The sequence below is a fragment of the Pistacia vera genome, unplaced genomic scaffold (genome assembly GCF_008641045.1).
Source record: "Pistacia vera cultivar Batoury unplaced genomic scaffold, PisVer_v2 Contig157, whole genome shotgun sequence".
NCBI lineage: Eukaryota > Viridiplantae > Streptophyta > Magnoliopsida > Sapindales > Anacardiaceae > Pistacia > Pistacia vera.
This window is the reverse complement of record NW_022195652.1, coordinates 430,646-458,262: the sequence shown is the minus strand read 5'-3', so window position 1 is coordinate 458,262 and position 27,617 is coordinate 430,646. Positions and strand designations below refer to the sequence as shown.

Below are 27,617 nucleotides of genomic sequence, written 5' to 3'. Positions count from 1 at the left end.
CATGAACTCGTCGCTTAACCCAATGGATAATTACTTTCAAGTAGATGATTACCACTTGTATTGCTTCTAATTCTAACAGAGAGAACTAAGGAATTGAGAGCTGATGCGTCTATTCTCTGGTCATGAATCTTTTTCTAACCTCAGGTCACGGGGTTAAGGGCTATGTGATATTGCAATTTTGGTTGTTGACATTGTGGATGGTTTGATTTGAAACCACAAACAATACAATCACCGGACTTGTTGAGAAAGAAGCAGACAAAAATTTATTATGCTAAGTTAAATTTATTATGTATTTGTGTCGCCTTGTAATTTTAGATGGGAAACTTGCTGCAACGCGCCGATCAAGAAAGCAACGAAAAAACAGAGTAGAGACGTTAAAAATGAATTTTTGATAGCAAATAAAACTATCAAAATACACCCTCCTGAGGAAACTGACCCACTTCATAACTTCATTACAACTCGTTTTCCTGTATTTCTTGAAACATCAAATCCATATGCATATGCACCAACTTTCTCTGTTAAATACAAATTAAATAAGCTTTAGAGCTATATCATCAAGAGTCAAGAAATTAAACATCATCTCCTTTTGCGCTTTGCTAGTTATACTTTCTCCTTCCTCTCTAAAACAATATTAACAATCTCCAGTTGGCAATAATAATTAAAAATTAACCTTTTTTAAGGTTATTTTTATTTTAATCATAAAAAATTTCAATAAATATTGGTGAACATGATTCATACCAGTAGGTATTGCAGAATCAAGTCTGAGTTGGAAGTATTTTTCAGGTAATCCTTCTGCCTTCTCTGCATCTTGCTTCTAATTCTTTTCCATTTCTTGCATGCAATTGAGGTTTGATTTCTTTATATTGAAGCTATTTAAAACATTTCTCTTCTCATGGATATTAGGTTATTGTAGGCATTCATGTATAGAAAAATATAAACAAATGAAAATTTAATCAAAGAAAAGATTTGCTAAGTTTCCCATCTGTTATACTAAGAACTCTAACAACTTATCCTCCTAATCTCTGTTTATAGTCCCTATAAATTATGCATTAATATTTAAACCATCAAATAAAAGAATAGACTAATAACAAGACTTCTTGTGACCTCTTCTTCTTCTTCATCGTCATTATCATCACCACTGTCTTCTTATGATTCAAACAAACGGTTGTATAACTTATGTATCTGAGAAACTAAAAGATAGATCGTTGACTAACTGTTGCCATCTTTTCTCTAGCAAAACAAATCACATTTTTAGATAATTTATGTATCTGAGCAACTAAAAATGATATAACCTATTAAGTATTTGTGCAACCAAACATAATTTAAGAAGACACTATGTATTATCATACCAAATGATTTTCAAAGATTGAAACACAATTTCAAAGTTTTGACCAATTCAGATTTACATAGTCTAAACAAATATTTTTTGATCAATGCTATGTTTTCCTCTGAAATTTTCGAGATTATGCATCAATCATCCATTGATAAAAGAAAAGGTAATATTTTGCACTTAAAGTTTCATTTTTTTTTTTTTAAATAGTAAAACTATTTTCAATTGTTAACTATGAACAATTAATCAATTCACATACCTTTTCTATGAACAATTGTTGCACTGTGGAGTTAAGGTTACCCATCCATTGTCTTTCATTATAATCATTTATCACAAATTTGTTGAACTTTGGTGTCAGTTGTTCTCCATAGCCAGAGATCTTCATATTTCAACATCTACAAATCCGAAGTGACTCCAAAGCTGAGAATTCAACAGAATATGAGCTTGGGCTAAAACAAGCAATGTTATCTAGATTTCCAAGGTACAAGGAGGACAAACTAGCTAGGAAACAAAATCCTTTGTATTGCTGATGCTTCATTTGTGATTATTTCATGTAGTGTTCAGCATCCACCTATATCAAATCTTATAAAGCTTCACCAAGCTTTTACTATGAACTGGGTGAAGAGATTTTTCAATTTAGAGCATTCCCATATTTCTATAGAAGTCAAGTTTCCCAAACTTAGGGAGGCTGTGGTGTGATCTTTCCTCAGTGGTACTACTATACCATTTTCCTCATATTTTGACGCAGCGAGTTAACGTGATAAAACAAGGCTAGCACTCAGTTACATCTTTAAAACTGATAATAAGTCTCAATCACAGAAACTTAAGTCTTAAAATCTAAAATAAGTCTAAATAATTCATTGAAGAACATATAAGTTTATATAGGATGACAACCAACTCTAATAAGACTCCTAATAACAAAAAGAAACAAAAACTAAATTAATTAAAACAAGAAAACTTGAAATAAAATAGGAAAAAACGTGTAGACAATTAAAACAACACCGAAACATGCCAAAATAGTGGATTTTGACCTTGAAAACCACCTCTAACCGACTAATGCAATTTCCACATCGACAAGCTCGAAATAAGCTTTCCAACAGTATCTTACAAGCCCGGTAACTCTTCCCGGATCAAAAGTTATCATTGTTTCAAAAGGGACATGCTCATTTAGGACCTTTGGGCTTTACGTATAGACTTTTGACGTTCAGTCTACTCCATGAATTCATCCGTTAGACGTTTTACATCATAGTCCTCTTCTTCTTTCGTCTCGAAAATGAAGGTTTTCTCTAAATTCTTGCAATACTTTATCTCTATTTTTTCCAAACTAATAAGACTTTGCAATAAAGCCGGAGAAAACAGCTTAATTAAGTTTCGGCAAAACAACAAAACGTATTCCCTTCAAGTTGTAGATGTTTATCGATTGAGTGTGACCATTCCATATATCTGTTATCTCTGGTAGACCACATCCTTCAATGACCAGAGTAACTTTGTTTCTCCATTTGCAACCTTATGCTCTTCACGGTCGAACATATATATACCACTGATTTACAATAAAATACTCTAAAATTTTCTAGATTTTGAAACCTTTGTAACAAATGACTTGGAAAAATGTTTGACAACCTATTGCTACAACCCGCAATAAGAGATTTCAGTTTATTGAAGGGCTAGACTAGAGGTTCACCATTACATATTCAAACAAGTTGGGATGGTCCTAGATTTGTAGTTCCTCTTAAGTTTTGGAATGTTAAGTTTGATTCCCTTTCCAATGTATTTAGGAGATATGTTACATTCTGATCAGCCACAGTTAAACCTTCCAACTCATTAAACCCTCAATCTACAAGTTAATGAAAAATATTTTCCAAACCAATGATACATAGATATTCTATTTTTTTCAATTACAAAATCCTTAAGGCAATCGACCTATCATGAAATCATAACCTCATTTGATGAGAGCATCAATTTCCATAAGTAGTTTCTTCTAATATGCAAAAACAACTCTGTGTCGCTAATTTTTGGAGCACCTATTATTATTGTAAAGTTTGATAACTTTTTGAACAACATGTCATTATCAAGCAAAAGATCCTGGTTGGGAATAAAAAATTGCAAGCTAGATAGTCTAGACAAGTATTGTAACTCAACAGATTTTTTTTTTTTTTTTTCTGTCAACTTACGCTCACCTCGAGAAATCATCAAGAGGAGTTATCCCACAGCAACCCACCAACGTGGCCCCCTAGGTAAATCATGGACAAAACCCACCACCGCAGCTATCTAGGTAAATCATGGACAAAGGTACTAACTTTGCACCCAATAGGAAATCAAACCTAGGATTATGGGTTAGACCATTTACAGCCGCCTTGATTCATCCTTACTGCTGGACTAAGAAATGGAGTTTATTATACTTAATGTTGTAAATGTAATACTCTTGTGTGTGTTTCATTAATTTCATTTTCCTTGAGCAGAATGTGACAAATGTTGCTGAGATGGTTTATGTTAATCTTGTCAGCTTGCCACTTGTTGGCCACATGTCTCCTCTTCATTGACTAGAAACTTTAGCTGCCAACCGCAATTTACTTTATCTCCCTAGTTAGATGTTTATTATTACTGTAATTTCTCAATAATATATTGGTTGATGGTTATGGTTAATCTGGCTGCTTAATGTCATCGATTAGCAAGTAGTTTACCACTGCACATCCCGTAACCAGCAGGCCTCAAGAATGATGCAATTCAGAGATGTTTCTATAAAGTCTCTTCTCAGAAGACTGAACCAGAAAACTCAATTCCTAGTTTCACAAAGCATCATCATGAATGTATATTTTTATCGATGATATATATTACTTTATGAACAAAATTAACAAAGACTAATTAGGAAAAAAAAAAAAAAAAGCCACTAAGAGCCGGCAACAAATGAGTTGGTATAGGCTACAGTTTGTGCATGAAGGAGCATATCTTCAGTGATAGCAGCAGTTGGTGAGTTTGAAGGGAGGCCATTCTCGCAATCGTAAGCCAATGTTGTCAACTTTCCCAAATCACAAATGCTCTTATACTGTTTCTGTTGTGACAGCTTGTAATCTTTTCGGATAATGTCTTTCATATTTTGGTAAATTCTTACACAATTTTCAAAAGAAATCTTCAATCCCGGATCAGTAGTGTTGTCATGAAATTGACAGAAAGCTTGATAGTTCTTGTCAACTTGTTTCATGGCTAGCTCGATTGATATAAGTGACAGCAGAGGGAGGTCTGCAGAGTTTGTACGATTGTCACTCAGTAATATGCTCTCACAAATTTCTTGGTTCTGAGTTTGGCTACAAATGGAAGAAATGACAGATTGGGTGACACCAACTGAGGGAGTGACGATAACAAATGCCACCAAAATAACACAAGCAGAGGCTACAACAACACTACACAAACCCATTTTTCTCCAGATAAATGAAAATATAAGAAAATTTATACTAGTTTACCTTGTTAGAGATCTCTAACGTAATCTTGTTGATATGCATCCAACCTTCTCTAATTGGTATGAGCTTATTTTGTGTGATTGTATCCTTTTTAATTTCTTATACAGCTTAGATATGTTTATATTTCCTTCCTAGTTTGGGAGACTTTGTTCTGATTACCTTTCCTTGTAAACTTTATATACCTCTAGTCTTGAGACTATGTTAAGAGGGAACTGTTTATATATAAGGGAGAGATTAATGAAATATAGAAGATGGGTGATTAAGGCGATGATTGATGAAGAAAGAATACCGTCGCCCCCACTAATTTAGGCATGCAGTCTCAGTCAAAGTGGTTGGTAGTTCAGGATAAGTATAAAATTCAATCATCGACATATAAAAATAACTATAATTCTAAAAAAGTAAGGTTGTTAGCAGATGAAGTCTAAACAACTATAATAATTTAACATTCGAAACTGTCCAGATTGTTAGACAAAAGATTGCACAGCATATTCCACGATTATCTTCATTAATATACGCAGACTACAGTTTAATATTCCACATTATGTGTTCTCAGAGAATAAAAAAAGGATAGTTCTATTACCGTATTTTCATTGTTAGGCAAGGTGCTGCAGAAAAAGAAAAAGATAAAGCAACCTCTAAACTGGTTGAAGAAAACCTTCGCTCGCCAATCTGCTGCATTATGGGCTATGTTGACATTGGTAAAACAAAGTTACTAGATTGTATTAGAAGTTCTATTACCCCTGGTCATGAATCTTTTTCTAACCAAAGGTCACGGGGTTTAGGGCTATGTGATGTTGCAATTTTGGTTGTTGACATTATGGACGGTTTGAAACCACAAACAATACAGTCACTGGACTTCTTGAGAAAGAGGCAGACGAAATTTATTATTGCATTGAACAGGGTAAGTTGAATTTCTAGTCTCATTTTTGCAGTAGGCGTTGCTTTTCTTTTCTCTGATTGGTGTATACTAGTGTATTTTGTCGCCTTTAGATGGGAAACTTGCTGCAATGCACCGATCATGAAAGCATTGAAAAAACAGAGAAGAGACGTCAGAAAAGAATTTAACATGAGGCTTATGAGGGTAAAAAGCATGCAGCTTTCAGCCATTTCTTTTTACAATTATTTTTTGTCAGTTTGTTGATCCTACTACGTTTCCTTAGTTAGTTCTTCCAGGATTGTTTTCTTTTCACCTGATAGTAGGTTAATTGAATTCTTTGCATATTGTGAATCTGAGAATTCTTATTGTTGGATCTGCATGTCAGTGTACGGTTTTGGAGGTCAAGGTAATTGAAGGACATGGGACAACACTTGATGTTGTGTTAGTTAATGGTTCATGAAAGAGAGACATTTCTGTCTGTCATCTCCGTCATAATTTCTCATGGCAGAGGGTTTAAACAGGGAACTGAGGTGGAATTGTAGGGATCACTTTCTGCGCATGTAACAGTAATGGTAATGGACCAGAGTGTCTCTGGATTGAGAGCACTTATTTTCAATAATTTTACACCACCCGTGGTCTCCTGATCTCCTATGATCCCATTTCTACACTTTCATTTGCTATTAAAAAGAGTATTAATATGATTAAGCTGCAGAGTGTTTTTATTGGAGTATTGTATAACACTTGCATATTCATGTACCCGCATGAGTTCTAACTGCATTGCTGATTTGCTAACGTTATTTGTTATTTGTTTTAATGTGTATATACTTCCCGGAATGGTGGGTTGTTAATCTCTATTTCTTGTTATTGCTGCTATTGTTTTCTCTTTCATTCATAGTGTTATATGAATCCATCAAATGTAACTTATTTTATCACCTCTGTGACTGTGATATTCCATACTGTTGTTTCCTTTTAAGTTTCATGGATTTGATCGTTTTCTTGCAGATGAAAGGAACCAATCCCGACAAGCAGCAAAAAATGTTTCCTTTGGTATTTACTCGATACCCGTAGTATCTTTACATCAAAACCTCTTATATCCTCACATTTTCTTTTACTCTTATTTCTCTCTTATTATCTTGAATTGGTTCAAACTCCCTTATTTATAGGTAAAATAAGATATTCTTATTCTACTAGGATTCATATTCATATTTCTAATAGAACTCTTCTAATTTAAATCATTCTCCTATATTAACTTAAATAAAGCCATAAATCAATTATTCGTTCCTAGTAAAACTCAAAGTAAATGGAAAACAAATATTCTTCAATTACAAATTCTTAAACTAGAAATTTACCTAAAACTTAAATTCATTTTTTCTTGTTTGCCTTTTCTTCTTACTTGCCTTTCCTTTTTTATTGCATTTTCTTCATCAATTACCCAAAAGTGTTCATATTCCAACAGTCTCAAAGAGTAATGCCTCTTCATTAAATACTGTTGTTTCCTCTTAAGTTTCATGGATTTGATCTTATTGGATTTGTTCGTTTTCTTGCAGATAAAAGGAACCAGTCCCAACAAGCAGCGAAAAATGTACGGCAGACATTTCGGACTTGATGATGAACTTGTCAGTCACATTTCAAGGAAGTCAATTGATGTGCAGTGCTTAAAGCCTATTATAAGGTAAACTTAGAACTTGTAATGTACTGTTTACGTTAATTAGGGTAGAATGTCAAGCTTGGTTGCTTATTGCTTAATGTAACACTTAACTGAAATGTTGCAGGAAGAACTGAGTCTTAAAGATCAAAAACTTAATCAATCATCCAACACAAGTAGTATCATCTACTTGGAAGTAATTTCCATTGGGTTAAGCGACAAGTTCATGTACAATAAATTTTTTTGCTGATATTAATTTAATATAACCAACATTAAGAAAAGGAGGAAGTACAAAAATCCTCTTCCTCCTGAAGTAACAATCTTAAAATGGAGGTTCTCCTTCTCCCACGAAAGGAAGACCACCACAACTTAACCAATTAAAAAAAGGAAAAAAAAAAAAATATACTCCTATACACAAGAAACATGGATCCATTAAAAAAAAAAAAACATGGATCTTCATTCTTCATTGAGAATCCGCAACCACTAAGCGGCGGATGGGGCGGTGATATAGTGGACAACACCAGCCTCCGATAACGCTGCCATTAATTGTTCCAAGGTCACTGGCTCTGCTTCAGGCGCAGTTGCTGCAGTGTTCTTGTAGTCAAGTGATTCATCCTCGTATATATCCCACCAGTTCTTCACTAGCATCTTTATATCTTCCCTGTCCATGTTCTCTTCTTTTCCAGTATACCTCCATGGCTTAGACCCCTGTAAATTTATAATCAAACCGTTAGAATTTAGATTATGATACAATCTTTTCATGTCAAATGAAAGTGGGTATATGAAATAATACTCACAGCAGCACAATAGTGAACAACCTTGACTTGGTCAAGTTGAATGTTCTCCGGGTGACGCCATAACAAAGCCAACACAAGGTTGTAAATTTCTGATTACCTTTCCTTGTAAACTTTATATACCTCTAGTCTTGAGACTATGTTAAGAGGGAAGTTTTTATATATAAGGGAGAGATTAATGAAATATAGAAGATGGGTGATTAAGGCGATGATTGATGAAGAAAGAATACCGTCGCCCCCACTAATTTAGGCATGCAGTCTGAGTCAAGTGGTTAGTAGTTCAGGATAAGTATAAAATTCAATCATCGACATATAAAAATAACTATAATTCTAAAAAAGTAAGGTTGTTAGCAGATGAAGTCTAAACAACTATAATAATTTAACATTCGAAACTGTCCAGATTGTTAGACAAAAGATTGCACAGCATATTCCACTATTATCTTCATTAATATACGCAGACTACAGTTTAATATTCCACATTATATGTTCTCAGAGAAAAAAAAAAAAAAAAAAAGGATAGTTCTATTACCGTATTTTCATTGTTAGGCTGGGTGCTGCAGAAAAAGAAAAAGATAAAAGCAACCTCTAAACTGGTTGAAGAAAACCTTCGCTCGCCAATCTGCTGCATTATGGGCTATGTTGACATTGGTAAAACAAAGTTACTAGATTGTATTAGAAGTTCTATTACCCCTGGTCATGAATCTTTTTCTAACCAAAGGTCACGGGGTTCAGGGCTATGTGATGTTGCAATTTTGGTTGTTGACATTATGGACGGTTTGAAACCACAAACAATACAATCACTGGACTTCTTGAGAAAGAGGCAGAAGAAATTTATTATTGCATTGAACAGGGTAAGTTGAATTTCTAGTCTCATTTTTGCAGTAGGCGTTGCTTTTCTTTTCTCTGATTGGTGTTTACTAGTGTATTTTGTTGCCTTTTAGTTTTGCAGTGGACAGGCTCTTTAGATGGGAAACTTGCTGCAATGCACCCATCATGAAAGCATTGAAAAAACAGAGAAGAGACGTCAGAAAAGAATTTAACATGAGGCTTCTGAGGGTAAAAAGCATTCAGCTTTCAGCCATTTCTTTTTACAATTATTTTTTGTCGGTTTGTTGATCCTACTACGTTTCCTTAGTTAGTTCTTCCAGGTTTGTTTTCTTTTCACCTGATGGTAGGTTAATTGAATGCTTTGCATATTATGAATCTGAGAATTCTTATTGTTGGATCTGCATGTCAGTGTACGGTTTTGGAGGTCAAGGTAATTGAAGGACATGGGACAACACTTGATGTTGTGTTAGTTAATGGTGTGCTTCATGAAAGAGAGACATTTCTGTCTGTCATCTCCGTCATAATGTCTCATGGCAGAGGGTTTAAACAGGGAACTGGGGTGGAATTATAGGGATCACTTTCTGTGCATGTAACAGTAATGGACCAGAGTGTCTCTGGATTGAGAGCACTTATTTTCAATAATTTTACACCACCCGTGGTCTCCTGATCTCCTATGATCCCATTTCTACACTTTCATTTGCTATTAAAAAGAGTATTACTATGATTAAGCTGCATAGTGTTTTTATTGGAGTATTGTATAATACTTGAATATTCATGTACCTTGGTCAATTAGAGCATAGTTCCATGAATTGTTTTTAAACTGGAAAAAAAAGAAGCCATTTTTCAGAAGCCTTTCTTATAGTAACCTTATTTTGAGTGAAAATTCTGGTTTTTCCTTTGTAGAGACAATGATATTTTAACAGCTTTTCCAATACTGTTTCTGCTTCAAGGTTTTCACTACTTGACAGGATACCAATGTTTTAATGTGTATATACTTCCCGGAATGGTGGGTTGTTAATCACTATTTCTTGTTATTGCTGCTATTGTTTTCTCTTTTATTCATAGTGTTGTATGAATCCATCAAATGTAACTTATTTTATCACCTCTGTGACTGTGATATTCCCCCACAGTATCTTGGAATTTACTAGTCTCAAAGAGCAATGCCTCTTCTTTAAATACTGTTGTTTCCTTTTAAGTTTCATGGATTTGATCTTATTGGATTTGTTCGTTTTCTTGCAGATAAAAGGAACCAATCCCAACAAGCAGCAAAAAATGTACGGCAGACATTTCGGACTTGATGATGAACATTGTCAGTCACATTTCAAGGAAGTCAATTGATGTGCAGTGCTTAAAGCCTATTATAAGGTAAACTTGAACTTGTAATGTACTGTTTACGTTAATTAGGGTAGAATGTCAAGTTTGGTTGCTTATTGCTTAATGTAACACTTAACTGAAATGTTGCAGGAGGAACTGAATCTTAAAGATCAAAAACATAATCAATCATCCAACACAAGTAGTAATCATCTATTTGGAAGTAATTTCCATTGGGTTAAGCGACAAGTTCATGTACAATAAATTGTTTTGCTGATATTAATTTAATATAACCAACATTAAGAAAAGGAGGAAGAACAAAAATCCTCTTCCTCCTGAAGTAACAATCTTAAAATGGAGGTTCTTCTCCCACGAAAGGAAGACCACCACTACTTTACCAATTAAAAAAAGGGAAAAAGAAAAAATTATACTCCTATACACAAGAAACATGAATCCATTTAAAAAAAAACATGGATCTTCATTCTTCATTGAGAATCCGCAACCACTAAGCGGCGGATGGGGCGGTGATATAGTGGACAACACCAGCCTCCGATAACGCTGCCATTAATTGTTCCAAGGTCACTGGCTCTGCTTCAGGCGCAGCTGCTGCAGTGTTCTTGTAGTCAAGTGATTCATCATCGAATATATCCCACCATTTCTTCACTAGCATCTTTATATCTTCCCTGTCCATGTTCTCTTCTTTTCCAGTATACCTCCATGGCTTAGACCCCTGTAAATTTATAATCAAACCGTTAGAATTTAGATTATGATACAATCTTTTCATGTCAAATGAAAGTGGGTATATGAAATAATACTCACAGCAGCACAGTAGTGAACAACTTTGACTTGGTCAAGTTGAATGTTCTCCGGGTGACGCCATAACAAAGCCAACACAAGGTTGTAAATTGGAGGAATAGGCTTGTAAATATCCTTGAAGTACATGTTCAAGAAGTCCTACGAATCGAGAAAACATAACATTATTCAAACATTCAAACTTAAATTAATGATGTATTAAAAATACAAATCTAAATCTAAAATATTACCTGCTCAGCAAAAGGGGTGGGAGGGGTAATTTCGAGGGTTTTCAAGAGATCATCGTAAGTAGACAAGCTGGGTTCATAAACAAACATGCCAGCATTGAAATAGAGTGGAGGTTTAGGACCCAACTCAGCTGGCCAGTTCACCTTGTCAGGACACTGTTGGCAATAACCAATCTTGTATTGAGGAGTGTGACTCCATGTTTTCTCACAGAAACAGTCCATCACCGCGTAGAAATAACCATCAGCCATGTCAAAGAGATGATCTATGTTCTCAAATACTTGGATGTCACCATCCAGATATATCATCTTACTGTACTCAACAAACTGCAAATTAAATTACCCACCAGTCAAACACTAGTGATAAAAGAGTTACCACAAACAATAGTTTTACGAGTAAGACATGACATGCAATTATATTCGAATACGTACCTCCCAAATACGAAGCTTGGAGTAGTTAATGACATAATAAGCCATGGCGAACTGAGTCTGATTCTGAGGAGGATACACAGGCTCGATCTCTCTCACAATACAACCTTGATCCACCAGAATCTTCCTGTGCTCTTCAGGAACGTCCGGCAAAATCGCAACGACAAGAGGGTAACTGCTCTTCACCTTCCTCAATCCTTTGGCCAACCCCACCACTCCCTTCCAATAGTCCCCGTTACCTGCCAAGAACGTCACATATGCACGGCTTGACAGGCTTGGAGCCTTTGAGAGAGAGGTGGTCTTGGTCACAGTGGTGGTGGCGGTGATATTAGGGGCCATTTTGAAATTCAAGAAAGGAAATGTGTGTAATTAGAAGATGAGAAAATAAGTGTTTGGATGGAAAGAAAAAGCTTTGAAAGATCGAAAGTCTTTTGAGGTTTTGGTGTTCACTTTGAGTTATTGAAGCAAAGGGTGACGGGTGGTAGATTTATATAGGAGTTTGGGTGGGTGTAATGGTAATTTAATAAAATACGGATTTATCTTGGTGTTGGAACTTGGAAGGGGGAAGAATTTGGTGGAAGACGACGTCATTTTGATATGGTTTTTTAACGTTAAACGTTGTCCTTCTAGAGACTTGAATTAGTTGTTAGTGTGGTTGACTGCTGGTACTTAATATTGAATATGTTAATCTTCTCCTATAGAAATCGGACTCTACGTGTGGCATTAATTTGATCTAACGGTTAAGGAGAGAAATCTGGATTTGGACGGTGCAGGAAAGAGGAAAGTATTATTTTAATGTAGCATAGAATATCCTGATTCTGGACGCTACACAGTGTTCAAAATACAGAAACACCCTTCTCTCATCTATAAACTACAACTTTGTTTAATATAACAGGTGTTATTTTACACAAGTACAGGGTCATTTTTGGACCGCTGAACCTGAAAAGAAAATAAAAAAGGGTAAAGTGTGAATAAATAATTAATTAACATACACCGACGGAACCCAACCCAGCTGGCCCTACAAACGCGGTTTCACACAAGTACTTATAAAAAGAGAGGGCACGTGGCAGAGTAGGTCAGATGGGGCTTCCACGTTTCACCATGCATTTGGGTTCCTAGGAAGAATTAGTTAAGTTAGTTGAGCATGTGAATCGCCAATTTGGTTGAAAATGTTTGACAAACCCAATATTTGCAAATTATACACAAATTTATGAAATAATAATTTTATTCTTTAATTCAATAATTTACAAATTTATGAAATTTTCATTTTACTCTTTTAAGCTTAGTTAATTTATGAATTTATCTCAAATGCATATGCTATGAAACATTATTCTAACCAAGAAACCGATTTCTGATATTTTAGTTAATGAAGTAACAATAAAACACCTTGAAAAACATGTTTGATAATATATTGTTCGTTAAAAAAATTGATTGTTGCGGATTCTGATAAGGGTGCCAATAATATATCTCAATTAAACGGTATATGTTCAAATATGCTTTTGGTAGCACGTGAACCTTTAAAAGTGTCGATTTTTTAACAAAGATGATAGAATGTCAAGTTTGGTTGCTTATTGCTTAATGTAACACTTAAATGAAATGTTGCATGAAGAACTTAGTCTTATAGAGTGGGGGAATTGGTTCGGCTGCTAAAGAAAAATTTTGAGATACATAGAGTATATAATTAATGAATGCTCGTATATACAATCGAGTAAATTTTGTTTTAAAAGATACAGAAGTATTGTGTTGGTCCTTAACAAGTTTGGTATCACACAATTTTTTGTGATTTTTTTAATCTCTTTCGTGTCTTAAATTATCTGTTTTCTTTCTGTTTTTTAAAGTTTTTTTATTGTTATTTTGGGATTGATAATAAGGAAGGGAGTTTAAATATTATAAGCTACGCTAGAAAAAGCAAAATAATAATAATAATAATAATAATAATAATAATCTGCTTTATTACTTACACAAAAAAAGAAATCTGATTTTAAACCAGCAGATGTAGATATAGTTTTAAGAGCAATTAAAATCTTGATCAGGGTATTGCGACTAAGACAAAGGCATATTTATTGTTCGGGGAGATTTTTGTTGCTTTTGAAAAGGTCAAGGAGGGTATTATTGCTTCCATATAAGATAATAATATTGCAAATTACCCTTGAATCTTGATGAAGGGCAAGATCATCACAAACATGATCAATTATCCAATACAACTACTAATCATCTATTTGGAAATAATTTCCATTAGGTTAAGCGACAAGTTCATGTACAATAAATTTTACTCCTATACACAAGAAACATGAAATAGTCCATCGCAGCGTAGAAATAACCATCAGCCATGTCAAAGCAAAGAGATGGCCAATGCCTTGATGGACTGTTTCTATGAGAAGATATGGAGCAACAGTGTAATAAGGAGTGTGTCTCCATGGCTTCTCACAGAAGCAATCCATCATAGCGTAGAAATAACCATCAGCCATACCAAAGCTAAGACATGGTTAATGCCTTAATGTGATGGACTGTTTCTGCGAAAAGACATGGACGTTGACTGGCTCTGTGCATTCCTGCCAAGAACGTCACATGTGCACGGCTTGACAGGCTTGGAGGAGGTGAAGAACAGTTACCCTCTTGTTGTTGTGATTTTGCAGGACATTCCTGAAGAACACAGGAAGATTCTGGTTGATCAAGGTTGTATTGTGAGAGAGATCGAGCCTGTTTATCCTCCTCAGAATGAGACTAAGTTTGCCATGGCCTATCATATCATCAACTACTCCAAGCTTCGTATTTGGGAGGTATATATTTATTCTAATCTCATTGCATGTCATCTGTTGCACTTAAAACTATTTGTGCTAACTTTTATCACTAGTGTTTGAGTGGTGGGTAATTTTGCAGACTAGTGTTTTACTGGTCGATGTTTTCAAACACTTGGATGTCACAATCTAGATTTATCAAAACAAAACAAAACAAAGGATTAAAGGGGTCATGTTAGATAGTTTTACGTGCAACACATGCAGTTATATTAGAATACGTACCTCCCAAATACGAAGCTTGGAGAAGTTGATGACATAATAAACCATGGCGAACTGAGTCTGCTTTTGAGGAGGATACACAGACACAATTTCTCTCACAATAACCTTCATCCACCAGAATCCTCCTTTACTCTTCAGGAACGTCTGGCAAAATCGCAACAACAAGAGGGAAACTGCTTTTTGTTGCCTTTAAGAAACGTATGAACAAAAGATAAGTATTAAAAACTGAAAGTGCTCCCAATGAGTAAGGCCATCAAACAACCATCTGATCTACTTATCTTATTGAATTAAAAATACATGTCACATTTATAGAATTTTAAGTAAACAAAACAACAACTATTTCCTATAAAATAGGAGAAAGAATTGGTCAAATTAACAACTACATCTTAACTAGTCATATTTGCTAAAGACCAGGTCACATGCCACTTCTTTACTCAAGGCCAAGTAGATAAAAATCCTGATTTGTTATTCCAACATTCTTTTTTTCAAACTAGGACTGCTTAATCTCTCATTCAAACTGAATTTCCTTCATTCCCAGCATGCTTCTCATCACCGAAAAACCCTTGTAAGATAAAGACTTTGTAAATATGTCAGCCACTTGTTCAAGAGTGTAACAGTAGACTAGTTCAATGGTTCTCTTCCTAACGTGATCTCTAATAAAATGGAATCTGATGTCAATATGTTTACTTCTCCCATGCTGTACTAGATTTTTAGCCAATTTTATTGCAGACATATTATCCACATAAATTGAAATTGACTCTTGTTGAGGATGCTTGAGGGCAACTAACACATTCTTTGACCATATTGCTTCACAAATTGTGGAAGTTGCTGCAACATATTTAGCTTCACATGAAGATAGTGTTACAATGCTCTACTTCTTTGAAGACCATGAGAAAGCAGTTGAAGAACAAAAGAACATATAGCCTGTAGTGCTCTTGTTCTTTTCAGGATTTCTTCCCCAATCGCTATCAGAATACCCAATTAATTTGAACTTCTCTCCATAAGCATAAAACAGCCCGAAATTCATCATCCCCTTTACATAATGCAACATTCTGTTTGCGGCCTGCCAGTGTGATTCCTTGGGAGTCTCCATGTAGCGACTCAACAAACTCACTCCATATACAAGTTCGGGCCTCATCATAGTGAGATGTCTAAGGCTCCCAATTAAACCCTTGTAAAGAGTCGGATCAATTGTACTCCCTTCACCTTTCTTAGTTAACTTGTGATTTGTCACTACTGGGGTATTGACAGTAGCACAATAACTCATGCCATATTTCTCAAGAATCTCACTCATATACTTCTTTTGCGACATGAAGATTCCTTCACTAATTTGCTGCACTTGAATGCCAAGGACAAATGACATGTTGCCATTATCTGTCATCTCAAAGTCCCAAAACATATCCTCTTTAAATTGTTCAAACAAAGTTTCACAATTCCCTGTAAAGAGTAGATCATCAACATAAATACAGAGTATCAGAGTACTACTATTTTCACCTTGCTTGGTATATACTGAATGTTCATATGGGCATTTGATAAAACCATGAGCCAATAGATAACTTGATCCGTTCATTCCAGGCTCTTGGAGCCTGTTTAAGCCCATAACGTGCTTTATTTAAACAGTAAACTTTATTCTCTTCTATAGGTACCACGTATCAATCTGGCTGCTGTACATAAACCTCCTCTTCAAGTATGCCATTTAAGAAGGCAGACTTATCAAGTTGATAGATTTTCCACTTTTGAGCTGCAGCAAGCGAGATGATCAATCTCACAGTATCAAGTTAGACAACAGGAGTGAATACCTCTTCATAATCGATTCCATGCTTCTACTTGTATCCCTTGGCTATAGCGATTGATTGTCCCATCTACACTTCTTTTAATTTTGAACACCTATTTTACACTAATGACCTTTCTCTATGGTGGGAGTTCAGTTAGTGACCATGTAACGTTCTTCTCAAGAGCCTGCAATTCTTCTACCATAGCAACTCTCCAGCATTCTTGTTCATTTGCCTCTCTAAAATTAAGAGGTTCTTGGTCCACATAGAGACAAAAAAGATTTGTCTCTTCTTCATCTTCATCATCATGAAGAATTACTTCATCACATTCCTCATACACATCACGTAACCTCTTAGTTTTGATAGGTGGAGTTTCACCACTGGAAGGACTTTTACCAATATGAGGTGACACCAATGCAGGGGTGCCTACTTCTTCTTGTCCACATGTAAGGAGGGGGGGGGGGGGTGGGGTTTCTGAATTGGAGATGGAGGCATCACTGCTTCCATTGTGGATATTGGCTCGTTATCATCAAGAGCCAATGTTCTTTTGTATACTACATTGTTATCCCATTCCCAAATGGCGGACTCATCAAAAACCATGTCTCGGCTTATTATCATCTTCTTTGTCTGAAGGTTGTATAACTATAGGCTTTAGATTCCTTAATGTAGCCTACAAATACACATCTTTCACCATGATCATCAAGTTTCTTACGTCTTGAAGCTAGTGTTTGGACATAAGCAACACACCCCAAAATCTTCAGATGTGTCACACTTGGCTTGAACCCACTCCATGCCTCCTAGAGTGTATTGTTCTTCACACTTTTGGTTGGGCATCGGTTGAGTTGGTACATTGAGTAGGCTACTGCTTTTGCCCAAAAAGTCTTTGGCAGATTCTTCTCCTTGTTATCTATATTTATTCTTTTGTGAACTACATTGTTATCTATATTTATTCTAATATCATTGCATATCATGTCTTGCACGTAAAACTATTTGTGGTAACTTTTTTATCACTAGTGTTTGAGTGGTGGGTAATTTTGCAAACTAGTGTTTTACTGGTCGATGTTTTCAAACACTTGGATGTCACAATCCATATTTATCAAAACAAAACAAAACAAAACAAAGGATTAAAGGGGTCCTGTTCGATAGTTTTACGTGCAACACATGTAGTTATATTAGAATACGTACCTCCCAAATACGAAGCTTGGAGAAGTTGATGACATATATAATAAACCATGGCAAACTGAGTCTGCTTTTGAGGAGGATACACATGCACAATTTCTCTCACAATACAGCCTTCATCCACCAGAATCTTCCTCTACTCTTCAGGAACGTCTGGCAAAATCGCAACAACAAGAGGGTAATTGCTTTTTGTTGCCTTTAAGAAACGTATGAACAAAAGATAAGTATTAAAAACTGAAAGTGCTCCCAATGAGTAAGGCCATCAAACAACCATCTGATCTACTTATCTTATTGAATTAAAAATACATGTCACATTTATAGAATTTTAAGTAAACAAAACAACAACTACTTCCTATAAAACAGGAGAAAGAATTGGTCAAATTAACAACTACATCTTAACTAGTCATACTTGCTAAAGACCAGGTCACATGCCACTTCTTTGCTGAAGATCAGGTAGATAACAGTCTTGATTTGTTATTCCAACATTCTCTTTTTCAAACTAGGACTGCTTAATGTCTCATTCAAACTAAATTTCCTTCATTCCCAGCATGCTTCTCATCATCGAAAAACCCTTGTAAGATAAAGACTTTGTAAATATGTCGTCCACTTGTTCAAGAGTGTAACAGTAGACTAGTTCAATGGTTCTCTTCCTAACATGCACTACAAGAAAACTGACATTTGGCGTCAAGCAAAATTAGACGCAAAAAGTAACATTTAGACGCTAATCCATTTTTTGCGTCTAAATTTCGTAGTCGCCAGTTAGTTGCAGTATCGCTGTCGTAGATTCATAACGCGTCTAAATTGTTGTTTAGACGCAGAAAGTTTTTTTTTAGCGACCAACAAATTAGTCGCTAATTGCTTGTCAAAATAGTCCCCTAGCCAGACGCTAATAGTTCAAGGGTAATTTGGTAAAATTGCATAGCGACTAATCAATTAGTTGCAAAATATACCTTTTAGTGTCTAATAATTTGTCGCGAATGCCACAAAAATTAGACGCCAAAGGTGTAAGGGTAATTTCGTCAAAGGTATTCGCAACTATTTGATTAGTCGACGAATGTATCTTTTGGTGACCAAAATTTAGTGGTTAATTGTTATACTTTTAGACGCTGAATATAGAATCCAAACGGTTTTCGCGTCTATTTTATTTGTGGCCAAATGTATCTTTTCGTGACTAAAATTTAGTAATTAATTATATTCATTTTAGACGCTGAATGTAGAATCCAATAGGTATTCGTGACTATTTTATTAGTGGCTGAATGTATCTTTTGGTGACCAAAAATTTAGTGGTTAATTGTAATCATTTTAGATGCTGAATGTGAAATCCAAAAGGTTTTCACGACTATTTTTTAGACGCTGAATGTGAAAGCATTATACTAAATTACTTTTTGCTACTAAAACATTAGTTGCAGAATGTGTTTTTTAAAGGCATTTCATGTCGACCTTCAGTGGAATGCAAGTATGCTAAATTACTTGATGCTACTAAAAAATTAGTTGCAGAATGTGTTTTTTTTAGAGCATTTCGTATTGACCTACATTATATATTCAACATCAACTGCTCAATTGACACAATATAAAATCTGAAAACTAACATCAAATATCATATTTTCATACATATATATATAGTCCATTTTATGCATGATGAGCAATAAAAATTCAAAATGCACTATAACATGTGCATAACCAAAAAAAAAACAGCATGCACCCACATTTTCAGCCCACTACCTATCTATCTGTGCATAACTAACAAAACAATGTCCACCCAATGTACACCATCTAACATATATATGCAAACAATCCTAAAAAGATGGTTTTACCCCATTTCAAAATATCTACTGCCCATACAACAAAAAAATAACCATCAATACCGTTAACATGTCAAGTGTCACCAGTTGCGGTTTTTGAAATAGTTGTAGCTGATGAGGACGAATCTTCATCAGTTGGAGATGGAAATGGCTGTCCAGTTGGAGCTCTATGAGGTTGCTGTAGTTCAAGGGCTATAGTTAGCTGCTTCATCATGTCCAACAGGACAAATTGTTGGTGTTCAAGCCTTTTTTTTTTCTCTTTTTGATGATCAAATAAGATGAGATGCTCCTTCAACTCTTTAATTTTAATTTCTTGTTGTTGCACAATGCACCTTAACTCTACTTCTGCTGCAGTGGATTGATGCTTAGTCTGTGAAAATGCAAAATTTTGGTTAAATCCGTAAGCTTTACCCATAACTTCCTCACATATTTCAGCTTCTGTTTTTTTCACTTTCCCCTGCTTGTGTTTCATCTTGCAGCTCTATCATTTTTTCCTACCATTAATTCAATGCATAATCAATAAGTCAACCAACAAACTATATAGCAACATAAAAGAATACTGCAGCACCAAACAAAAATAAATTTGATGGAGTAGAGAAGCAAGTATCTAAAACATTATCAATCTAATACTAAACAAACATATAAGTAACAGATTTACAGTCACATATCCATGCATAAACATGCTAATTAATTGGAAAGATAAGGCTGTTGGATTTTGTAAATATCATAAAAGTGATGTGGCATATGCTTTGAAGATACAGAATGGAAGTTGATTAGTTCAGTATTACTCATCAAGAAGTATAAATCTGTACATATGCATTTCCCATTTTCAAAGTGTTTTAATTCTCCAAGAGGCAAAACAAAGCCGTGGTTCTCTGCCATTGCTAGCCTAAACCCAAGGACATACACTAACACGCTGTAAAAACTCCACTAACTTACATGATCTTCAGCAATCATGAAGCTGAATTGTTGGAAAATAACAGATTCATTCCAAGTGTACAAATCAGGAAAGGGCCCAAAGAGAAGAATGAAAAACTAATCTCATTTAAATATATATTGATCATTGATCAGTGCACAGTAATGCCAGCAAAGATCTAGTGTAGTGAAAAAATTCATTTCAGAAGATGATGTGACAATTTTAAATAATTCTGATTTAGGTGGTTTCAGTCAAGCTGAATCTGAATTCCATGGAGGAAGACTTCCCACACACACACAAATAAAAAAAAATAAAAAACTAATCTCATCCGTCCCAGTTCAGCGGTACGACATTCAGATTATAATTCAGACAATAATAATATCTAGATCATAAAATCCTCACTGAATTTAGACTTCCATTAGGTGATATTTAAAGTTACTATTTACTAATCAATTACAAACATGCTAACATAAATAAATCACTCATGAAAATAAAATGCTCTAAAGGCTCCTAAAATTGATTTTAGTTAAGCATGTCCTAGGATGGATGACAACTGACGAAAAAAATGCTTCGAAGAAACTTTGAAATATCTACATAAACCATGAAACAGGTTTTCCCTACTAGAAGAAACTCCAACTTCTGCTTTAAAAAATTCAAACTGTTAAGTTCAATCAAGAGAAACAATAAACACAAGTTCAATTTCAGCCTTATTCTTCAATGTTTGTAACATATCAATAGCAAACCACAGCAAAGTTATAAAAGTTTGGTAACACTCAGGAAAACTAAATGCAATATCAAACAAATGCACAAGCACCACATAATTACCGGTCAAAGATGACAGAGAAATGCATATGATCAACTTCATTCCGTATCACCATACATTATAACCACATTCAATGGTAAGACATTTATATATCGATAATTGAAAGATGATCAACTTACATATAGCTCTCTTGCTTGTTCATTAATCCCACCTTTCTCGGCGCTCCAACGAGTATCATGAAATAATTGTATAGGATCGACAGATTCCCCAAGTTGGTGCGCCTTAACAGTTCATATCATCATTGACCATAAATGCAATTAAAATTAGTAAACGGGAAAACAAAGTTGTATATTGTATAGATGATAATATTAAAACCTTTTCCTTTGTGCTGGATAAAGTTCTTGGAACCACCACGGTGGTTAAAACTCTCTCGACCGGGTTCAGAATAAGTTTTTGGCCGTGCCTAACACCACAAAATTTAATATTAAAAAACAATAAATAATAATAACAATTAAAGCCATGTTGACCTTACCTGAAACTTTTCACTAGAAAAAAGGTCACAAAGATATATCCAATCATCGGGATCTTTAATTTCTTCTGGTCTATTATGTAATGCTTCCTCCTTAGTAGACTATGCTTTGAATTTCTTGGTAGGGCACTCCGGAAGCTGTTGAATCTCTTACACAATTTGTGCTTCAGCCATTGAGTACATAGGCTCCGTGACATCAATGTCAAACTTGGTCTAAATTCATCAATAATGGCATGCATTAAACTTATATATGTATTATATAATTTTCATAAGGAAGTGACAATATGGATAATGATATTAAACTACATGTCGTGATACAAGCAATCATTTGTTTTTCGACATCATAGGGAACTTTCTTCCAAGTAAGCACTCAAGGGGGCATAGTTCCTTGCAACTATTCCTACCTCAGTACTCAACTTGATGCATTGACTCCAGTAGGTACTCCATCTTCTTTTTGAAAGTCTACATGCAACTTTGACTGCGCTGGGTCAGAGTCTTTCACTCCACTCCTCACTCTTCCATCTCACCATTCTTTGCCACAATATTGTCTACAAAATCAAAATAATGCATCATTAGTAAATAATATGTTATCACAATGACGGTTTTCATGTGGTAAAGTAAATGTATTCTAAATTTTAAACAAACATTGTAGACAATATCTAAAATCCAAGTATATAATTCAGGATTTTTATATGGATCAATATCATAACTTTACCAGGATTCAGCAATTTCAGGAGTCGGTACAGGACTATGATTCTGTGGAACAACATTTGCACGTCTAGCTAGGGTTTGTCTTGTACCAGGAGCCATCTTTGGAATCTGCAAACATCAACATAAGAGAAAACATCTAGGTCAGATATAAGTCACTTTATACTATTAATCTCACGAAATATGATCATTAACTATATTACACAAACAAAAAATAGTAAAGAGTACATTAATTACAAGCATACATCAGAACCATTAATCTGAAATTCCCATGGGAAATGAGAATATCAGTTTAATATTGGAAAACGAAGCAAATGTACACAACTAATCACCAAATCATATCCTACAAGTTATTTAAGATTTTATAAGTACACATTGATATGTGCAATCTGATGGCAGACTAAAAGTTGAATCAATGTTTCCAACCGCACTCTACAACATAAATCACATATATCATAATTGCAGGTAATTGCGATTTCATTGAGCATACATGAAAGAAGAGAGAAACAAGCAGTGGTTCTGGATATGGTTATACAAGAACGACAACAACAATTAGAAAGTAAGATAATTATCATATACAATTACAACACACGTTTGACTTAGTCAGATCACTTTAGTACGGATGAGCAGGCATTAACCTCTTGGAGGAGTAAACCCTCTGACCTGATGGATAATAAAAAGCTATAACTAAAACTGCCCTTGATTTGCAATTTAATAACTTACAAGATGCTCGGTTTCATAAGGCAAATACAATATTTAGTAAAATCATCAACCTCAGAGCATACATGATATATATAGATGTTAATCATTTAGACTTCAAATCTAGAAGTTTATTATGGCAAATTCTTCAGTAAACCGAATACGAGCTAATGTCGTTGGTTAGTTCTAAAACCCATACCTAGCTTATTTTATCTTCATAATGATCAGCAAGCAACACCAATGTACTTTTAGCAGAATATTATAAGCAAACACTAGAATGATCCAGAAAAGAAAAGCATGGCACAAATGATTTAAATGTAAAATAAATTGGGGATATTCTAGAAGAAATTAAATAAAACAAAAAGGGACTTGTATTTTGCGCACAGAATGTACAAAGATTTAGAACACAGCAGAGCTGAAATCTTATCTGCTTAGGCTCATAATAATTTTCAGTATATATCAAATTGTCTAACAAGTTTATATTATTCATAGGAATGCATCAATGATATGTAGTAGTTTTGAGTTGTCTAATTGTAATTTAGGTTTTATGAATGTGTTGCATACCAGAGATATAGTTAACTTCTAATATTGTGTTCTACTTCAGTTTTAAGTGCTCATCTGCTCATCTCATCAAGTTACAAATATCATTAGTACTGATTGAATGATGTTACAGTCCTCACCTTAATAACATTTATCTTCTATAATAACTTCTCAAAATCTTTTTAGTTTGGCACTCTGTTCATACTCCACTCAAGGACACTCAGGAATGAAATCTGAAAGTTAAGACACTAACAGAAAGTTAAAACACTTACAGCCAGAGCAGTTCTCATAGAAACATTCATCTACACTACAATTTTGAGGACTGAATAGTAATTGGAACACAATGGAACAATATGATCAATAGGACAAATTGCATTCTTGGAACATGAAACCCATAACCCGTGATCATGTTAAACCATCCAATAACCCAAAGAAAACAAAAAAAAAAAAAAGCAAAAACTAAGTTGTATGTATCATCAGTCAACTAAAATGATTCAGGACACATTAAAAAACAAAAAACGCTAAGCACAAAAATTTTACAATTTCTTCCACAACCGAATGCTAAACTAAGCTTCATAAAATAATATAAAAATAAAAACCCCACAGAAAATATTATATATATAATATATATTCACAAATATTTCTTCCAAAAATCACATAGAGAAATAAGACCCCTAAATCAATCACCTTATAATCACAGACCCCACGAGTAACCGAAAACCCAAACACCAAATTGAATACAAACCCCAAATGCAGAAGATATACGATCTAAACCCAAAAGCAAAAACTCAACTAAAACCACCCAAAAAACAACCAAATCGAACCTTAAACACCATTTTCAACAAACCTTCAACAAATAATCAACAAAAAAAAGCTATTGGAGGAAACCGCACCAAAAATGGGTCATGACAAAAATTGGCATATGGTTGACAAACATATAACCTATTGGGGTAATCGCCAGGGATTTGCGTGGAGAAGAAATTGGGAATTTGGGGAAACAGGGAGGGATTTGCGTGGAGAAGAGAAGAGGTAGGTAAGGTTATGAGATTGGGAATTTGGGGAAATAGGTAGGGATTTGCGTGGAGAAGATTGGGAGTTTGGGGAAAGGCTTGCTTTATATAGGTTAGGGTTTTCTGTAAATAACTTTAAAAAGTAAGGCTTGTAATTAGTTGTTTAATTTTTCAATATAATTATATTTTGCAAACAAATCAATTTGCAACTAAATTTTTAGTCATGAAAGAATTAGATATAGTTGCAAGTCTGGCGGGAACAAATAATTTGGAGGGAAGATTAATTTTTCAACTTAAATTGGCAACTAAACCGAATTTAGTTGCTGTATATATTTTTTTGCAACTATTGTTAATATGAACATAAACATTTGTTGCTAAAAATGCCTTGGGGCCCTTGTAATTATTGTCCAAATATGGGATATTTTGGTAATTTAATTTTTCTGTAACTAATCATAATAGTTACTAATACATTCTTAATTAATTGCAACTAATTTAGCTACTAATGGGTAGTTGCAAAAAAAAATAATTTGTAACCAATAATGTAGATGCAAAATCAAATATTTTAGATGCAAATTGTCAAATTATGGAGGGAAAAATGGCTCACCAAAAATTGCAACTAAATTTATTAGTCACTAACGTAACTTGTTCTGCAACTAACAAAATAGTCGCACAACATTAACTTTAGACGCCAAAAGTTGGAACATGTGGACCCCCAAATTGAGTTGCTCTTTGCCCGACCAATGGCAATTTAGTTGGTAAATGTAGCCTATTTGCAACTAATTCTGGTTAGTTGCTAAAAAATTGGTTGCAGAATGTAGTTTTTCTTGTAGTGATGATCTCTAATAAAATGGAATCCGGTGTCAATATGTTTACTTCTCCCATGTTGTACTGGATTTTTAACCAATTTTATTGTAGACATATTATCCACATAAATTGGCTCGGCTGATAAAGAAAAATTTCGAGATACATAGAGTATATAATTAATGAATGGTCGTATATACAATCGAGTAAATTTTGTTTTAAAAGATACTGAAGTATTGTGTTAGTCCTTAACAAGTTTGATATCACACAATTTTTTGTGATTTTTTTAATCTCTTTTGTGTCTTAAATTATCTATTTTCTTTATGTTTTTAAAGTTTTTTTTACTGTTATTTTTGGATTGATAATAAGGAAGGGAGTTTAAATATTATAAGCTACGCTAGAAAAACCAAAATAATAATAATAATAATAATCTCATGGATTTTTCAACAAAAATAAAAGGAAATCATATTGACACATATCAAAGTCAAATGCGGGAATTCATATTGACAATGATGACACATATCAAAGTCAATTGCATCTTATTACTTATACCCCAAAAAAAAAAAAAAAAAAAAAAAAAAAAATCTGATTTTAAACTAGCAGATGTTGATATAGCTTTAAGAGCAATTAAAATCTTGATCAGGGTGTTGCAATTAAGATAAAGGTACATTGATTTTTAGGGGAGATTCTTGTTGCTTTTGAAAAGGTCAAGGAGGGTGTTGTGTGCGGTTTTTCCGCCAAGCTCGGGTCATTGCGAATATATAGTTTGACCTAGAACCAGCTCGGCAACGTTAACTGATCGACCCAGCAGAAGCTCATCGAGCCATAGCTCGACACAGTATAAGCTAGTCACGAGCAATCCGAGTGCTCATTCAATCGATCTCCGGATTACTTCAGATCCCAGATATTGTGGGAATGACTAGATCAACAACGATCAATGCGCAATCACAGCGCCCAATCGCGAGAATATCGGAATTGCGATTCAAATAAATTGTAATCCCCTTAATTTCGCTCCTTCCTTTATATAAATCTTGTATATAAAACCTCCTCAAACGGGGAGGAGGGGGTTAAGAATATTTCATAAGAATTACATTATAAGCTCTCACAGCAAATACAAAAACAGTAGACATAGGCTTCAGAGTTAATCTCGCCGAATCACTTTAAAAACTCTCATTGCCTTTAATTTTATTGCATCTTTTTACATCATCGCTCATTATCTTTAACCACATACACATCGGTTCCGATCCTAGTAAGGTCGATCAGATCTCGCTGATTGATGCAAAATTCTGTAACAACAGAGGGTATTATTGCTTTCAAATAAGATAATAATATTGCAAATCACCCTTGAATTTTGATGAAGGGAAAGATTATCAAAAACATAGTCAGTTATCCAATACAAAATACTAAATTACTAATCATCTACTTGGAATTAATTTCCATTGGGTTAAGCGACGAGTTCATGTACAATAAATTTTACTCCTATACACGAGAAACATGAAACGGTCCATCACAGCGTAGAAATAACCATCAGTGTCAAAGCGAAGAGATGGTCAATACCGTGATGGACTATTTCTGTGAGAAGACATGAAGCAATAGTTTAATGAGGAGTGTGACTCCATGACTTCTCACAGAAACAGTCCATCACAGCGTAGAAATAACCATCAGCCATGTCAAAGCGAAGAGATGGTCAATGCAGTGATGGACTGTTTCTGTGAGAAGACACGGACGCTCACTGGCTCTGCACGTTCCTGCCAAGAACGTCACATGTGCACGGCTTGACAGGCTTGGAGCATGTGAAGAGAAGAAAATCCTCTTGTTGTTGCGATTTTGCCAGGATGATTCTAGTGGATCAAGGTTGTATTGTGAGAGAGATCGAGCCTGTGTATCCTCCTCAGAATCAGACTCAGTTCGCCATGACTTATTATGTCATCAACTACTCCAAGCTTCGTATTTGGGAGGTACGTTATACTAATATAACTGCATGTCATGTGTTACGTAAAACTATAGTTTGTGGTAACTTTTTTATCACTAGTATTTGACTGTTTTTACTAGTCGATTTTTTCAAACCATCCATATTTATCAAAAAAAATGAGCAAAGGGGCTGGTCCTGTTCGATAGCTTTACGTACAACACATGCAGTTATATTAGAATACATACCTCCCAAATACGAAGCTT

At 34.7% G+C, this 27,617-nt stretch overlaps 2 protein-coding genes across 4 annotated transcripts; both read right to left on the bottom strand.

The window, feature by feature from the left end:
* Positions 1-4,217: 4,217 nt before the first annotated feature.
* LOC116124852 (putative invertase inhibitor) lies at positions 4,218-5,463 on the bottom strand. Its single transcript, XM_031410610.1, has 2 exons — positions 5,366-5,463; positions 4,218-4,632 (listed from the first exon to the last, which is right to left on the bottom strand). The coding sequence occupies exons 1-2, from the start codon at positions 5,461-5,463 to the stop codon at positions 4,218-4,220; spliced, it is 513 nt and encodes a 170-aa protein (XP_031266470.1).
* Positions 5,464-7,536: 2,073 nt separating this feature from the next.
* LOC116124827 (galactinol synthase 2-like) lies at positions 7,537-27,617 on the bottom strand. Of its 3 annotated transcripts, XM_031410587.1 has the most exons (5): positions 11,710-12,102; positions 11,284-11,604; positions 11,147-11,194; positions 8,105-8,191; positions 7,537-8,015 (listed from the first exon to the last, which is right to left on the bottom strand). In XM_031410587.1, the coding sequence occupies exons 1-5, from the start codon at positions 12,043-12,045 to the stop codon at positions 7,791-7,793; spliced, it is 1,017 nt and encodes a 338-aa protein (XP_031266447.1). In that variant the 5' UTR covers positions 12,046-12,102; the 3' UTR covers positions 7,537-7,790. The 3 variants fall into 3 exon arrangements, with proteins under 3 accessions (XP_031266447.1, XP_031266448.1, XP_031266446.1); XM_031410588.1 differs by lacking the exons at positions 7,537-8,015; positions 8,105-8,191; positions 11,710-12,102 and adding exons at positions 10,610-10,970; positions 27,600-27,617 and having other exon boundaries at positions 11,060-11,194; XM_031410586.1 differs by lacking the exons at positions 7,537-8,015; positions 8,105-8,191 and adding an exon at positions 10,610-10,970 and having other exon boundaries at positions 11,060-11,194; positions 11,710-12,105.